At 49.4% G+C, this 15499-nt stretch overlaps 2 protein-coding genes across 2 annotated transcripts; both read left to right on the top strand.

Annotated features, from left to right (window-relative positions):
* Window positions 1-23: 23 nt before the first annotated feature.
* ABCF2 (ATP binding cassette subfamily F member 2) lies at window positions 24-10409 on the top strand. Its single transcript, XM_040077386.1, has 15 exons — window positions 24-83; window positions 322-489; window positions 2691-2903; window positions 3827-4009; window positions 4318-4489; window positions 4640-4735; window positions 5792-5894; window positions 5977-6072; window positions 6171-6290; window positions 6843-6932; window positions 7160-7270; window positions 7529-7591; window positions 8052-8180; window positions 8991-9194; window positions 9815-10409. Exons 2-15 carry the CDS (start codon window positions 336-338, stop codon window positions 9950-9952), a joined length of 1872 nt encoding a protein of 623 aa, XP_039933320.1. The 5' UTR covers window positions 24-83; window positions 322-335; the 3' UTR covers window positions 9953-10409.
* Window positions 10410-14259: 3850 nt separating this feature from the next.
* LOC120751818 (late histone H2B.L4) lies at window positions 14260-15499 on the top strand. The gene is made up of 2 exons (XM_040062234.2): window positions 14260-14458; window positions 15140-15499. Exons 1-2 carry the CDS (start codon window positions 14333-14335, stop codon window positions 15374-15376), a joined length of 363 nt encoding a protein of 120 aa, XP_039918168.1. The 5' UTR covers window positions 14260-14332; the 3' UTR covers window positions 15377-15499.

The following is a 15499-nucleotide window of genomic DNA, read 5'->3' as shown; positions in this document are numbered from 1 at the left end:
ATTGGCCGGTGCGCCGAGGGGGCGGGGCGCGCGCACGCGGTCGCGGCGGGGCTGTTGCGACAGAAGGAAAGCGCGAGCGGCCGGTGCGGGCGGGCCCGGGGAGCCAGGAGCGGGGAGCAGCGGGGCAGGGCCGGGGTGGGCGGTGCGGTGCGGGCAGCGCAGCAGGCGGGCGGGAGACCTCGGCGGTAGCCGGCGGCACCGTGTGCTCCGGGCCGAGGCGGCCGGCCCGCGGGGCCGCCGGGGCGGGGAACAGAGGCGGGGCGATCCGGGCCGGGCCGGATCGGCGCGGCCTAACGGCGCCTGTCGCCCCCTCTGGCGTAGCTCCCACCCGCGCCATGCCCTCCGACCTGGCCAAGAAGAAGGCGGCCAAGAAGAAGGAGGCGGCTAAGGCCCGGCAGCGGCCGCGCCGGGTCCCGGACGAGAACGGTGATGCCGGGCCGGAGCCGCAGGAAGTCCGGCCCCCGGAGGCCAACGGGACAGTGCTGCCAGGTGAGAAGGTGGCCGGTCCTGTGTCTGCCCCGCGTGTCCCCAGGCAAGGGGCCTGGCCGGCACCGTTCCCGGCCGGACCGTGTGCGCTCGGCTGTGTCCCAGGTGGACGAACCGCGACATTGATACTCTGAGGAAACACCTCGGGCATGGGTTACGTGGAACCGGGCGGCTGCAGTAGCTGCCCTCGGCACCGCTCTGCCTTGAGCACGACACCCGCGGGCCCTGGGGGCTCCGCATGGGCCATGTGTATGAAGGATGCCCGTGGCCCTCGCTTGAGTCATGGCAGTGTGATGATGGAGGGGGCTGACGGTCCTCTCAGACAGACACTTTATCTACTTGATGCCCGGACATGCTTGGGGGTTTTGGGGTTTTCGTTTACTTTGGAGTTTTCTTTCCTGCTGCAGAAACCACTGTAGCATCTGAACTAATTCTCTTACTGCTATTTGCTCTGACTCTCTGCTCCCCTGTTTCTCTGAGACGTACCTGGTTTGCAGAAACCAAGAACCTGCCCTCTAAAAGAGGTTTTGTGCCTGTTATAGAGAGAGAGGCTTTGCCACAGGGAGCTGATGGTCTTAATGAAACTGGGCAAGTAACGCTTACAGAGGGAGAGTTTATTTTTGTGCCTTCCTTTAGCTCACCTGGAAGCCCGCAAGGTTGTTCCAGGCTCATCTCGCGGTGCGCTGTGCCAAGAGGCGCTCAGTGTGTGGCCCGGAGCCCCGGAAGGGCCGCTCCTGACCGTGGGTCCCCGGCGCGGTTCTGAGCGCGGGGCTCCGGGAGGCCCCGGTGCGCTCCGAGCTGCCGGCGCGCGCGGGGGCAGCCCGGCCTCAGCCGGCCAATCGCCGGCTCCCGCCGGGGGTCATTTGCATACCGCCTCCCTATTGGTGCAGCCCGGGGCGGCGGGCGGAGCGGCGGCGGCCGGGCCGGGGTCCGGGTGGGTCTCGGGAAAAGGCTCGGCTTCCCCCAGAGGGCTGGCGGGCTCCTCAGGGAGCGGCCCCGGCCCTGCCCGGGCTCAGGAGCCTTGGACACCAGTCTCGGGCACTGGGTGGGATGGTTGGGGTGTCTGCAGGGCTGGGACTTGGACTCGATGATCCTTGTGTGTCCCTTCTGGTTCAGGAGATCATGTGATTCTATTTCTAATTGAGCTAGTTATGCATCGGTGTAACACTCCCTTCCCCATGTTTGCTCACCTGCTTCATTCTTTGTTGTCACTGCTCTATGGCATTGCCCAAAGGGGTCCTGTATCGGTGCCAGGGACGTTTTTTTGCTCCTCAGCTAAGGCACATTTGCCATGGTATTAACAGTGGTTTTGCCGAGTGAGTGATTTTGTCAGAAGGGCTGGATGCTGACAACCAGGGTATCATTCTGAATTGGCACAATCTGGAATCAGGACTGCCTGCCAAGATCCCCAGTGCAATTGGCTACTTCAGAGGGCAGCATCTCTCACTGAGGAGTGAAGTTGGCCTGTGACAGAAGGTCAGCATGACAGGAGGGATGGTGGTGAGGCTCTGGCACAGGCAGCCCAGAGAAGCTATGGCTGCCCCATTCCTAGAAGTGTCCAAGGCCGGGTTGGACAGGGCTTGGAACGACCTGCTCTAGTGGAAGATATCCCTGCCCATGGCAGCAGGTTTGGAATTAAATGCTCTAGAAGATGTAATCCAAACCATTCTAGGATTCTGTGATGCTATGATTTGCTTGTACTGTAGGAGGAAAGAAAGACGGGAGCATGCAGATGGACATTGTAGCTTCTCAGAAAATTAGTAGGGACTGTTTCAATGCTGCTGCTGCTTCTCTACTCTCAGCCTTCCCTTCGTTTATTTTTCTAGTCAATTCATTTTCTGGCCAAGCCTTTTCTTAAGCCTTCAGACAATACTTTGTACACTTTGTATTTCTAGTCTAGTCCATCCTGCAGGCGGAGTTAATCCCATCACATTCAGAAAACAGCTTGCTGTTCTGGCTGCTCGCTTAGTTCTGATAGTCCTGTTTTATTTAGATGACACTTAGATATTTAGCTGGTGGAAGTTCCATCTAGACCATATATTTCCTCCTGCTAAGCTGAAAAGCTGAGTGTCATTGCATCTGAGTCTCCTCAACTCTTCCATAGAAATGAGAGTTGTTTATGTGGTCCTGGGCTTTTTGCTACAGGGGCTTATGGCTTCCCTTGTTTGTAAATCATTAACACTTTTGGTCTTCTCTACATATAGAGGTGGATGCTCTTACAAAGGAGCTGGAGGACTTTGAGTTAAAGAAAGCTGCTGCCCGAGCTGTGACAGGAGTGCTGGCCTCCCACCCCAACAGCACTGACGTGCATATCATCAACCTCTCACTGACTTTTCATGGCCAGGAGCTGCTGAGTGACACCAAACTGGAGCTGAACTCTGGGAGACGCTATGGCCTGATTGGACTCAATGGGATTGGTAAGCTGAGGGGCAGCAACACGGCTCCTTGGAGCTTGGTAAAGGTGTCATGCTGCTGAGAAGCTGGGCAGGTGCAGGTGGGAAGTGCTGGAAACCAGAAGGAGGGCTGTTAGACAGTCATGGCTGGGACCCAGCAGTTTCTGTTCTCCCATATCTCCACCCAGGAAGGGGAGTTACTAGGATTGCTGGTAGAAGTCTGAGATTGCATTCTAGATCTGGACTGTGCTTTTGATCTTGTTTCTGTGGAGAGTTGTGTGAGATGTCTGGGATCTGTTAATCTGCCTGATTCCTGTTTGCCTGATTAGCTTAGCAGAGCCAGTAAACCAGTGCTGATGGTGTTGGTCAAAGAACTTGTACAGTACGGAGGAGTAGAGAATGTGTGGTTTGGCCTGACTAGGAAAATAACTGTACAGTCCCTGGAGAAAGTGATGCTACATTGAGAGATGCAGAATATGGGTGTGATGGGAGAGGTGCTAGTAAGAGTGACCATCTGGTTTAAGTTTCAGGAAAACCCAGGTTGTTTACAGAATAGTGCATTACTTTCCTCTACGTTAGAAGTCTTCGGAATCTGGGATCCTGATACTGGCTGTCAGATCTGGTTAGCAGAAAGTATAACAGAAATAAAGTTCCTCAAATCTGGGCAAGGGCTGAACTGCAGTGGTTTCCAAAAAAACCTTCTTTATGTCTCAATCCTGTCCTTGGGGTGGTGAGCCTTGGCTAGGAGGGCAGCCAGTCCTAGCAAGGCAGTGGGCTCTGCCCAGTTCTGCTTCCAGTTCTTCTGGCCTCTTGGGAAGAAAATTCCCCAGGATTTTCTGAGGTTGGAAAAGGAAGGAAACACAGTGAGATCTGATGTATCTCATCTGTTTCACCGTGACATTGTATTTCACTGAATCCAGCAATTCGTTGTGATTATCTGCACACAGGGAAATCCATGCTTCTGTCAGCTATTGGGAAGCGAGAAGTGCCCATCCCAGAGCACATTGACATCTATCACCTCACCCGAGAGATGCCTCCCAGTGACAAGACCCCTCTGCAGTGTGTGATGGAGGTGGATACAGAGAGGGCCATGCTGGAGCGAGAAGCGGAACGTTTAGCTCATGAAGATGGTAAAGCTTCTTGGCATCCCAAGGGATATTTCCTCCATTTCCTTCCCTATCAAAGAAAATTTGGGTTCCTTGGAGAAGTTTTCACGTGTTGTGGTACCTGTTTTGCCCAGCTGCCCTGTACTGATGGGTATGGGTGACACTTCTTTGGATGAGTTATTCCATGTGGTATCTTAAGAAGTGTCTCAGGCTCGGATATGGAGGGGCTAAACAGGGGTAAAGCAGAGGGACTCTGAGGTTTCCCAGCTGTGCAGCAGTGCAGCTGAGAGCCCTTAGTATGCAAAGGTGCTGACTGGCAGGCTCTCTTTCAGCGGAATGTGAAAAACTCCTGGAGTTATATGAACGCCTGGAGGAGCTGGATGCTGATAAGGCAGAAGCACGGGCCTCGCGTATCCTTCATGGCTTGGGGTTCACACCAGCCATGCAGAGGAAGAAGCTGAAGGACTTCAGTGGTGGCTGGCGAATGAGGGTGGCTCTTGCCAGGTGAGTGGAATAGCGCTGGCTCCCTCCCGTGAGAATGCGTGCCTGCTCGTGACTGCAGAGCCACAGACAATTCTGAGAACTCAGAGCAGAGTTGAGAGGCTTTGGGTTACCTACACTTACCCTATGCTGCCATCTTCCCTGTCCTTGCAGAGCGCTCTTCATTCGGCCTTTCATGCTGCTGCTCGATGAGCCCACAAACCACCTTGACCTGGATGCCTGTGTGTGGTTGGAGGAAGAGCTGAAAACGTAAGCATGGAGGAGTTTGCTGCTTCTGTGGGTTGTGCTTTTCTGCTTGTCAGCATGTGAGCGTGAACATCTTGTCAGCATGTAAGCAAGTTCTGCAGGAGTAATTGTATAGTTCTTGTGGGTGCTTAACTGTATAGTTCTTGCAGTACCAGTGACACCTTCTGCTTGCTGCTGTGTGAGATTCTTTGATGCAAGGGTAAACAATTCAATTCAATTCCCTGTCTCCCTGGCAGTGAAGAAATGAGAAATGCTGGTTTGTACTCCCAGGTGCTTTGTTAAGGCCAGGTGCAGGCCTTAGCAGCCTGTCTACCAGCATTGTGTACTGTACCAGTAGTGTGAGCTTTCCAGACCTGGCTCCCAGCTCATCTTCCTGCCCACCATTTTTCTGTTTTCACAGAACTAATATCTGAGTGTGTTGGTTTCATCTTTTGCTAGCGTGTGAGGTGACTGGTTTTCATAACAAAAGTAAAATGTTAAGGTGTAAGGCAAAAAGCTTAGGAACAGTTAGGAAGCTCAGGTCATGGGGTGTGCATTAAAAGAGCTGTATTGTGAGAAGGGCTTTGCCTTTGCAGAGGTTTTTCCATCAGCTCTTTTAGATGAACCTTTTGCATCCTTGCTTTAGAACTGAAGTGCTTTAGAAAAGAACTTTGAACCTCTTTTGGGCAGGCTTTAACCGCTCGTTGTATGGATTTGGAGCAGAGCCATATGCAGTGTGCGTAATGGATGGGAGTCTGTACTGAGGGGAAAGTAAGCAGCAAAGGTTGAAACTTTTTAGAAACGTGATGCCAGTGGAGGCAGCTGCATCAGTGACATAAGTCACCTGCCACGTAGGCAGCTAGCTCTGGGCTTTTTGTGATAACAGGTGAAGACTGTGTAATGGTTCAGGGTGTTTTACTACAGTGAAAATTGTTGGCAGGATTTACTCACTGCAGTTGGTTGTAGCTGCTTTACTGCCAATTTCCCAGAGCATGCATATAAAGCCTTTGTCACTATGAGGGCCAATGAATAGGATTTTTTTTCCTAATTTAGTCTCTAATAACTTATGTGGTGCCTCAGGTTCAAGCGGATCCTTGTGCTGATATCCCACTCCCAGGACTTCCTGAATGGCGTCTGCACCAACATCATCCACATGCACAACCGCAAACTTAAGTACTACACGGTGGGTAAACAGAGCCCCATGTAACCAGCAGAAACAGGGGCTGTTCTTTGGGCACAGCTGATGTTCCGTGCTCTCTTTCCAGGGAAATTATGACCAGTATGTAAAGACTCGCTTAGAGCTAGAAGAAAATCAAATGAAACGATTCCACTGGGAGCAAGATCAGATCGCTCATATGAAGGTAGCTGCCTAGCTGCATGAGTAGCTTCCTACCTTTTTAGTGTGCGTCCCCCTTGTCAGCCTTATCACTGTGGCTTTTGGCTAACTCTTTTTTTGCAGAATTATATTGCACGATTTGGCCATGGTAGTGCGAAGCTGGCCAGGCAAGCTCAGAGCAAGGAGAAGACCCTTCAAAAAATGATGGCTTCTGGCTTGACAGAGAGAGTTGTGAATGATAAGGTAGGATCAGACATGGGATAGCATCTAGAGATCTGTATTTGAAACGTGGAGTACAGGAGTAGAAGGATCTTCAGCAGACAGCAGGAATGGCTGACAGAGCTGGTAGCAAGAATGAGATACCCTTCCTGATGCCAAGGATCTCTGTACTCAGCATGGAGAATGCTGAACAATGAGAAAAGGAGGAGGGATTTTCTAGAGGAGGGAAATAGAGTTGTCATATCAATAAGGCTGTTTTGCAGATACAGAAATCAGAAAGGAATGCCTAGGGCTCATAGGAGATGGGAGGAGATACTCAGTACAGCTTTCACTTGTGTAAAGAGTACAAACCCACTTGTTTCAAAGGGAAAGAAACAGGGATTTGTTAGACAGCAGATGAGCTTGCAAGCAGCTCATCAGAATAAATCTGAGCAAGTTGCGAGAAGGGCTTATAAAAAGTCACAATCTGGTGCCTTGGTCTACAGCTGATGTTGGTAGCGAGGCATGGTTATACTGGAATGACTGGGCTGTCCCATGTTCCAGGGTGTCTCACAGGTGGATATTCTCTGTTAACAGACTTTATCATTCTACTTTCCGCCCTGTGGGAAAATTCCCCCTCCTGTCATCATGGTGCAGAATGTCAGCTTCAGATACACCAAGGATGGGGTGAGTATGGGAGTATGCATATAGAGATCAATTGTATTCATGCCTTGTTTGGGGGTGGGAGACTTTTGGCTGAGCTTCCTGAGGGGTCTGCAGCGTATGACTAATGGAACAAAGTTCTTGGCAGTGCTAATGCTGGGCCTGCTGGGGACAGAGCATTACAGGTGCAGCAGGGGAGTTCTGGAGAGTACTGAAGAGGTGTAGTGTTTCACGGTTTTTGTGATTTGCAGCCATGGATCTATAATAACCTGGAGTTTGGGATCGACCTGGATACTCGTGTAGCTCTTGTTGGACCCAATGGAGCTGGAAAGTCAACACTGCTGAAACTACTCACAGGAGAGGTTTGCTCCGTACACTGTCTACCCTGCTCTGGGCCTTTACTTTTGGGATAGTCTTCAACAAAGTGCACTTCCTTGCCAGAACACCCTGGTCAGGCCTTAGAAGTGCTATGGTCTTGTTGAAACATAAAACTTTTTCTCTCATATTACCTGTTCAGACATCCTCTCCCGTGCCAGACTGGAGATGGCTGGATTCTGTATTTCTGGCATACTGCAAGAGGAGAGATTTCCTGGTGAAATGATTTTATCTTCCTCTTCTAGCTGCTGCCCACAGATGGGATGATTCGCAAGCACTCGCATGTGAAGATTGGCAGATACCACCAGGTACTCCCTACAGCAGCCACCAGGGAAACAGAATGCTTAGGAAAAAGCTGTCAGGAAGGAGGAACCTTGCCCCTCTAGTTCTGCTTCTAAAGCTTCTCCCACTGCTGCCTTTCTGTGTCTGGAGATGGGGGAAGGAACTGTTCCATGGAATGGTCTCCAGCTCATATTCTTACCCTGCAAAGAGGCTGGTTGTGGTCCTTCCTTTTCAGTCTCCCACCTGCTATGGCAGAGCTGGTTGCCTTGTGTTTGGTGGTGGACAAGCCTCGTATTCTGAAGCAGCATTCCTGTTCCTGAAATGGAAATTATTCCCTAACAGTTTGGCACAGAGGCTGTCCTGTGGGTGGCATTACTGGCTCATGTCTGCTGCTCACCTGGTACCAGAGGGGTGCAAGGGGGGTAGGGCTTAGGGCGTGAAGTAGTTGGCATGCACAGCCTGAAGATGACTTGTCTTCTCTGTCAGCACTTGCAAGAGCAGTTGGATTTAGACCTCTCACCCCTGGAGTACATGCTGAAATGCTACCCAGAGATCAAGGAGAAGGAGGAGATGAGGAAAATCATTGGCAGATACGGTCTTACAGGGAAGCAGCAGGTGAGTACGAGCTGTTGAGGTTTGCTTTTTGTTCAATAGGGGAGTGGAGGTCCTGTGTTTTCTGTTACTCTACTGATACCTGACAGTGTGATACAGTATGCAGCATGGCACGCCACCACATCAAAATGCTTTTTCCATCTCTGACTTTGAAATTGGAGAAAAAAAACCCTCACAGCTCAATGGGACCTTTCTTTGGATCACAGTAATGTGTGGGTTGGAAGGGGTGACCTCCTCAGACTCTAGGTGAAAAGAAAGCAAGTTCTGGTATAGTGCTAGACCTGAGCATGTTTTAATTATAATTTGAACTGTTTTGCTTCTCTCTTATTTCCGAGATGAATACCAGGCAGAAGTGCTAGAAGATTCTCAGCTGTTTCAGACTTGGTTCAGACAGGAGAGTGGGCTCACCTATGGTGCTCTAAGTCCAAGCATAACATGCTCCTGTACATGGCACATCCTGTGTGTGACAGTTGTCCACATCGCTGCAGTTCAGCGTTAATTTTTACATTGGTTTTGTGCATTTGTCACTGCAGAAGTTGACAGTAGTTTGAGTGTTGTGTCCATGAATACCAGGCAGACCAATTAGCTATCCTTACACACCTTTGGCACGAGCTGGGCCTCGCTGTGTACGGTCCTTCAGAAGCCCCTGGAATTCCCTTCTTCCCTGGTTGGGAGAAGGTTAGTGTAGGTCACTGAACACTTGTCTTGTGTCATGGAGCTGCTGGGAGCCCAAGGTGAGACCCAAGTAGTTTGGGTCAGGGTGGCAGGCTGTCGAGTCACTGCAGAGCTGCAAGCCATGTGTGTGTTGGGCAGGTGAGCCCCATCAGGAACCTCTCTGATGGGCAGAAGTGCCGTGTGTGCTTTGCCTGGCTGGCCTGGCAGAACCCTCACATGCTCTTCCTGGATGAGCCCACCAACCACCTGGACATAGAAACCATAGATGCACTGGCAGATGCTATAAATGAGTTTGAAGGAGGAATGATGCTTGTCAGCCATGACTTCAGACTCATCCAACAGGTAAGGACAATTGTGAGTTTTGTCAGAGAACCTTTCTAACATTTTAGTAATTAAAACAAAGTGTTTTCAACTGACTGGAGCTTACTCATCCCAAAAAGATGGGTGAGTGAAAAAAAAGTCACGATTCCCTTACTGTGTTGATGTTAAACAATTATTGAACTAGCCCAGGAAAACATTAGGTACTTAAATAAAAACCACCACAAATGTCAAGTACTGATCTCTCAGCTATAGCTTTGGCTGCAAGTTCAGGTATGATTTTATTTTTCACTGTGATAGATCCAAGTAGTTCGGGTTAAGAACTACTTTTGTTTCAGTTACCAATTTAGCAAGAAAAGCTTTTCATCTTAGTCCATGAACAAAATCAGAAATACAGAGGGGCCTAGGATTTTCAGTTCTAAAATCTTGTATAAATTATGTGGAAAACACCAAGGAAGTTGTTTCCCTGTAGATACTTTTCTTTGGTAGTCTAAATGTGATAGTTATCAAACTTTTCTTGTCAGACTTCAGAGAGTAGTTTTTAGTTAACTTTATAATTTTGGTAAGATTATAAAATTTTGTACTGCAAACCTCTCTCCTCCTCCCCCTCCGCCTTCTCTTGCTCCCCGTGTGTTTGCGCTCAGGTCGCACAGGAGATCTGGGTCTGTGAGAAGCAGACAATCACCAAGTGGCAAGGGGACATCCTTGCCTACAAGGAGCATCTCAAGTCGAAGCTGGTGGATGAGGACCCACAGCTCACCAAACGGACCCACAATGTGTGAGCTGAGGAGCCTCCAGCCCGCGTTCCGGTGGGGCCACGCGACTCGCCTGCCCCGGCAGGAGCGGAACTGCTGCTCTCTCTGGCTGTGTTCTAGGATTGCTGCAATACTGCTTCCCCTCGACTTGCCTTGCACCTCTGTGTCTGGACAGAGCTGTTCTCTCCTGATCTGGCTACGTGTGGGCAACTGTTTCCTTATTAGGCAATGTCCCATCTGAGCCAGGCCTTGGAAATCTGTTGGCTTGGGGTCATGACGGTGGCCATCGGGGTGTCCACGCTGCAGTGATACACAAGTGGAGACCCCAGCCCAGCTTCTTCTGCCTTTTCCTTCCCAATTTCTGCTTCAGTTTAGATACTTCACTTCAAACTCCTCTGGCCTTGGTTTGTTTTTAACTATTATTTAACAGTGTAATTTACAGATCTGCCCGATAATCCATCAGTCAATAAAGAGAGAAAAACAATCTTGTCTTGTTTTGTGAGCCCTGGTAGGTGGGGTGTGCTGGGGTGAGTCAGCAAGTGCTGAGCTTTGAGTGAGATCAGCCCTTCCTATGTTCAGTTCCTCAGTACAATCAAAGCTGTGGGCAGAACTTGAGAGATGTGAAGTGGTGAGTACTGAGCTGTGGAGGCACTGAGCAGTGAGCAGGGTCCTCACACCTGGGGCACCTCTGCTCAGCCAGACTGAATGCTGCATTTCCAGTGAGTCACACAACAACCCACGAATGCCTCTGTTGTAGACGGCGACAGACACAACTTGAAAATGTTCTGAAGATCAGTGTTGGAGACAGAACATAGATCTATGGAACCACTAGCGTGTGTTCTCACCAACAGTGGCTCAGGTGTGGCATTTGCTTCACCTTGAGTTGTCTAATGATGAGACTCAATAATGCAGGAATTTTTGGACTATGAATTAGTTCCTCGTTCCTTTCAGGTTTAACTAAAGAGTAATCAACTGTAGTTTAACTTATTTTTGTTCTCAGTAACAGATTTTTGGAAAAGTTGGTGTTCAAACCTCTCCCTAAGCCACAGAAGCTTGAATAAAATACGTTTAATTTATTATCAAAGGGTACTAAAGAGAAAGGTGGGTAGTTAATCGAACTTAATAGCTTTTTTGTTATGTGTCATTGTTTTAATTACTTCTGACACAGAGTGGCAGCACTGGTCACAGGAAACGTTTGTGTAGCCCAGCAACCTGTCCAGCAGTGCAAGTTGCTGGGTGAATGGAAGGACAGGACGAACTAAGGAATTGTGGTCCCATGCAATGCCTTCTTTGGTGTCCGCTGACTGACTTTGACTTTTTGAGTATTTTGTTATTTTTCTTTCCCAAAGGGCCCATCCAAGTTGTGACTGCTGCTGTGGAAGCGCTGAGCATCTTCCATAGGGCAGGACAAGTGTCACAACGTGAGCTGCTTTCAGTAGATCAAATAGGATCTTCAGGTTTTTCACTGGTTCTAGTAATGATCTGAGAGGAGAAAAATAACACCTTTTCTGGGAAAATAATGCCAATTAGTATAAGTGCTTGCAAGTTAGTTCTGCAGAAAGGTCTAGATGGCAGTAAATGTCACTTGGATTAATATCTCACAGTGGAGGGTTTGAAAGTTATCAGGTAGAGCAAGGGAGCAAAAAATGACAGGGAAGTGATTACTCAAAAGACTGATGGGTCACAAACACTAAGAGATTGATGCATATCTGTTTGCTCTGCTCTCTAGGCTGCCGGAAGTGTTGGTGAGTTGAAAAAGTTGCAAAGTAGCTCTGAGAAGGAGAGTTCTAAGAGTCCTGACTGAAGCTAGAGCTATTTGTCCTGTGCCGCTCTTCCTTGCCAAAGATTTGGTAACAATATGTTTCACTGCACTTCAGATCTGGGGTAATAAATGCAGGATACAATATTACACTGAGTTCCTTGGGAATGTTAAGTCCTGAAAATGGCCTGGGGACACTCGGATGACGGCCAGCACGATGGGCAGTAGTTGGAGCATTGTTGTAGCTCATGGAGCCGAGGAGAGCACTGTTACCTGTGCACCTGTACTGCTGCTGCAAAGAGAGAGGAACGGAACAGATGCAGACACCCCTCTGATGTATAAACAAGGACCACAGATACATGTTTAAAGCAAAAGCAGCTGTAGCTGCACTAGGCATCACAGTAGGCCAAGGCTTGTTAAATGGAATCTATAAATGTGCTTTATCAGCCTTGATTTAACCTCGATTTGTTCTGTGGTGACCGTTGGGTGCCCGTGCTGAAGCAGCTGTGGCAGACACATGTCCTGGAGCACTGATCTCAGAGACAGCCACAAGCTGGGACAGTGCCGCTTCAAGCTGTTTCAGCTGAGAATGTTCTGGTTTTGCAGAAAAGCAAAACTATCAGTAAATTATCAGAGTTACTCCTTAGTTGCTAGGATGGTCATTTCTGTAGAAGTGATCTGCACAGTCCCATTTGCCTGTTATCCAAAAGAAAGGTTGGCTCTAACACAGCCACAGCCAGAAGTAGCAGGTGCAGGCTTGTGGGATTCCCTTGTGTGTGTGCCGTGAGCAGATCCATGCGCCACAAAACCAGCAGCGGGATGAGCCGGGCCCGGCGCACAGCAGCACGTACAGCCTCTAGCACGTGCGGTCCCGGGAAGCAGATGGTAATCCTCCAAACCTGAGAGTTCAAAGCTGACGGTACTCCTCAGTGGACGAGCCTCCACCCTTGGTGTGTAAAGGCTCCCTGTGCCTAATGCTGAGATGCTGAGTGACCAGTTGTTGCTCCCCCACTAACGGGCTCCCTTCCAACTAAAAGTTTTTTGTTTATTTGTGTTTGTTTTGGTTTTGTTTTTTAAAGACAGCTGTGTGTTTATCACTGTGTAATGTAGTGTATCACAAATAGGGCGGCAGCTGGGGAGGGATACAACAGCTCCTAGCTCCTTCAGCATGAGAGTTCCTCCCTGTGTGCTGTGACCTGAGACCGAGGTAACACAGCTCCCATTACAAGGAAGATGATGGAACGTCCCTCAGAGGGGAGAGCCCTGAACTGTTCCCTGACAATGCATGGCCCCTTACGAAGCACAAGTGGTGATGTCTCCTGCTCCTCACTCCCAGTATTAGTCACTCCTGTTTCAAGGGGATCCCACTAGCATGTGTCTCCACAAGGCCATTCTCCTTCACAAATGCACTGACATGACCATTCCAGCCTGTACTGCCTGATCAGTAATGTTTCAGTTTCTGGGAGCAAGAACCTCACTGTGGCACTGATGCCCCTTGTCACTGTGACCATTATTTGCACAAGGGGAGGGTAATCAGGTGCCTCCCCATGAGGACAGGCTGAGAATAAAAAAATCAGTGAAATACTGTAGGCTGCACAAGCACAGCAGAATCACTGACTGATGAGTAGGTCTCCCAGGCTCACTCTTTGGAAGATGTGATTTGCTCAGGATGTGCCAGTATTATGTGCGTACCTGAGCAGGAGACTCCACATGGCAGCACAGAGACCCTGGTGTGTTCCCCCACCAAACAAGCGTACTGGCATCAGTCTTTTATGGACTGCCTGTAGTGATGTCCACTTTCAGCAGGCATCACTATAGGCATTTCATAAAAGCGGACATTCTTTCATAAAAGTGGACATTTCATAAAAGTGGACATTCCTTTTCTCTCCAAAGCACAGAAAACTCTGTTTTGTTCATGTCTCTGTTGTGTTGCTGCACATTTTTCCTGGCTAAGCCTAAATTCTGTGTCACATTTACCCTCGTTAGTGTAATCACTGGTTTCCAAGACAGATCAAATGCACACTTGGGGTGTCAGCCCTCCCAGTGCCCCGCACCTGACATTCCAGGCCCTGTTGTGTGCAGCAGGTGGGATCTCAAGAGCAGGCTAGGTAGCAGGGGAAATTTGGCTGGTAGGCTGTTTACAGTGCTGTTGTTTCATCTCAAGACCAATGCTTCCTGCAGTTACTGGGTTTCCCCTGATGGCATTACCTGTTCCCGAGCACAGATGTGATTCCATACTATTCTGGAGTATTTTGAGTGCTCCAATCCACAGCCTTGCACCAAAGCAAGATCCCTCCTTTCACCGAACACCTTTTGGACCTGGGAATGGCTCTTCTCTGGTAATTTTGTCCCCTGTAAATCAAATGCTTCTGCTCTTGCCCCTCTTTGCCCAGGTTACACTCAAACTTCTCAGGTCTGAAAGTTTAGTTGAATCTGACACTTCCAAGCTCCTCTCCAGCCAGCTGCTTTTCATTTAGTGCAAAGTGGAATCATCAGCCACAGGTGTGTAACTGTCCTGCTCCTTGGGGGCTGCAGCTGAGGCAGGGTATGTTCTGCTGCCTATATAACCAGTGCTGGTTGCAGTAATAGCTGCTGGTGTTATATGACCAGTCTTGCAGCACTTGTTGGTTGCTCTGTTGGAGGTTAAGATGAGCTCAGAACCTTTGAAGAAACAGAAACATGATCATGCTACTGCTTCTGGGGAAAAAAGATCTAAGAGGAAGCCTAAGAGAAAGGAAGTGTTTTCAGTCTACATTTATAAAGTGCTGAAGCAGGTGAGTTCTTTTCTGCTAGAAACTGCTTTGTACATAAAGTAACTCCTGCCGGTTGTGTGTTAACACCATAAAGAGTAAGGAAGAAAAATCTGAGTTTTTAGAGAGGTAGGGAAAGAAAAAACATGTAAGTGCAGGTACAGGAGAGCCCTGGCTGAAGCTTAGAAGTTGAGGGTGTGGATTCTAGGGGTAGTAGAGATGGATCTAGAGCAGAAATTTTTTGCTAGAGGGAATGAGCTCCAGTGCTTAGTTCTGCCTGAAAAAGTAATTTCATGGAAGTCAGTACAGTAGAAACAGCTTCTTCTGGCCCCGTGAGTAGCTGTCTGGCAATTTTTGATGAGGGAGATGAGAGCACTTTTGGAAGTGGCCATGAATTTTCTGGGCCACGGTTGTCAGCATGAGCCAGTAATTAGGACTTGAGAGACTGAAGTATTTGCACCCCTCACAGCTGTGTTTTTCATGAGGATTGTGAGAAGGCTTCTGGCAATGCAATCCCAAAGCTCCTGCAGCGTTTTGGGAGCCTGTCCTGAGTTTAAAGTGGTCCATGATTTGAAACCTTTAGGTTGGCAGTTACAGGTGGTTCAGGAGTTAGAGTGCCCTGTCTGGGATGGGGAATGGGGCTCCCAGTCCTTCCAGAGTGATGTGCGTTTGAGACTGAGATGGTGTTTGGTTCCCATCTGGCAGGTGCACCCTGACCTCGCTATCTCCTCCAAGGCCATGAGCATCATGAACTCCTTTGTCAATGACATGTTTGAGCGCCTGGCCTCGGAGGCTTCACGCCTAGCCCAGTACGGCCACCGTGCCACCATCACCAGCCGGGAGGTGCAGACGGCCGCCCGGCTCCTGCTGCCCGGCGAGCTGGCCAAGCACGCCGTCTCCGAGGGCACCAAGGCCGTCACCAAGTACACCACCGGCAAGTGACCAACTGGGCCCAGCTAAACCGGTCCGGGCCCGGCTTCTTCTCCTGCAGGAGTTGGTGTTCGGTCTTCTTCAACTGAAAAGGAAAAACCTCTTGTTGCAAATAAAAAAATGCATAGAAACACA

Source organism: Hirundo rustica, chromosome 1, assembly GCF_015227805.2.
Source record: "Hirundo rustica isolate bHirRus1 chromosome 1, bHirRus1.pri.v3, whole genome shotgun sequence".
Lineage (NCBI taxonomy): Eukaryota > Metazoa > Chordata > Aves > Passeriformes > Hirundinidae > Hirundo > Hirundo rustica.
Note: the sequence above shows the minus strand (reverse complement) of the source record. Positions and strands in the feature narration are given on the sequence as shown.

What these genes read in the sequence shown, in the direction of transcription:
- LOC120751818 (XM_040062234.2), top strand. Translation starts at nt 14,333, where the DNA reads ATGAGCTCAGAACCTTTGAAGAAACAGAAACATGATCATGCTACTGCT. An exon ending in TTTATAAAGTGCTGAAGCAG is followed by an intron (nt 14,459 to 15,139) that starts GTGAGTTCTTTT and finishes CCCATCTGGCAG; the next exon opens with GTGCACCCTGACCTCGCTAT.
- ABCF2 (XM_040077386.1), top strand. Translation starts at nt 336, where the DNA reads ATGCCCTCCGACCTGGCCAAGAAGAAGGCGGCCAAGAAGAAGGAGGCG. An exon ending in GCAAACTTAAGTACTACACG is followed by an intron (nt 5,895 to 5,976) that starts GTGGGTAAACAG and finishes CTCTCTTTCCAG; the next exon opens with GGAAATTATGACCAGTATGT. An exon ending in TGAAACTACTCACAGGAGAG is followed by an intron (nt 7,271 to 7,528) that starts GTTTGCTCCGTA and finishes TTCCTCTTCTAG; the next exon opens with CTGCTGCCCACAGATGGGAT.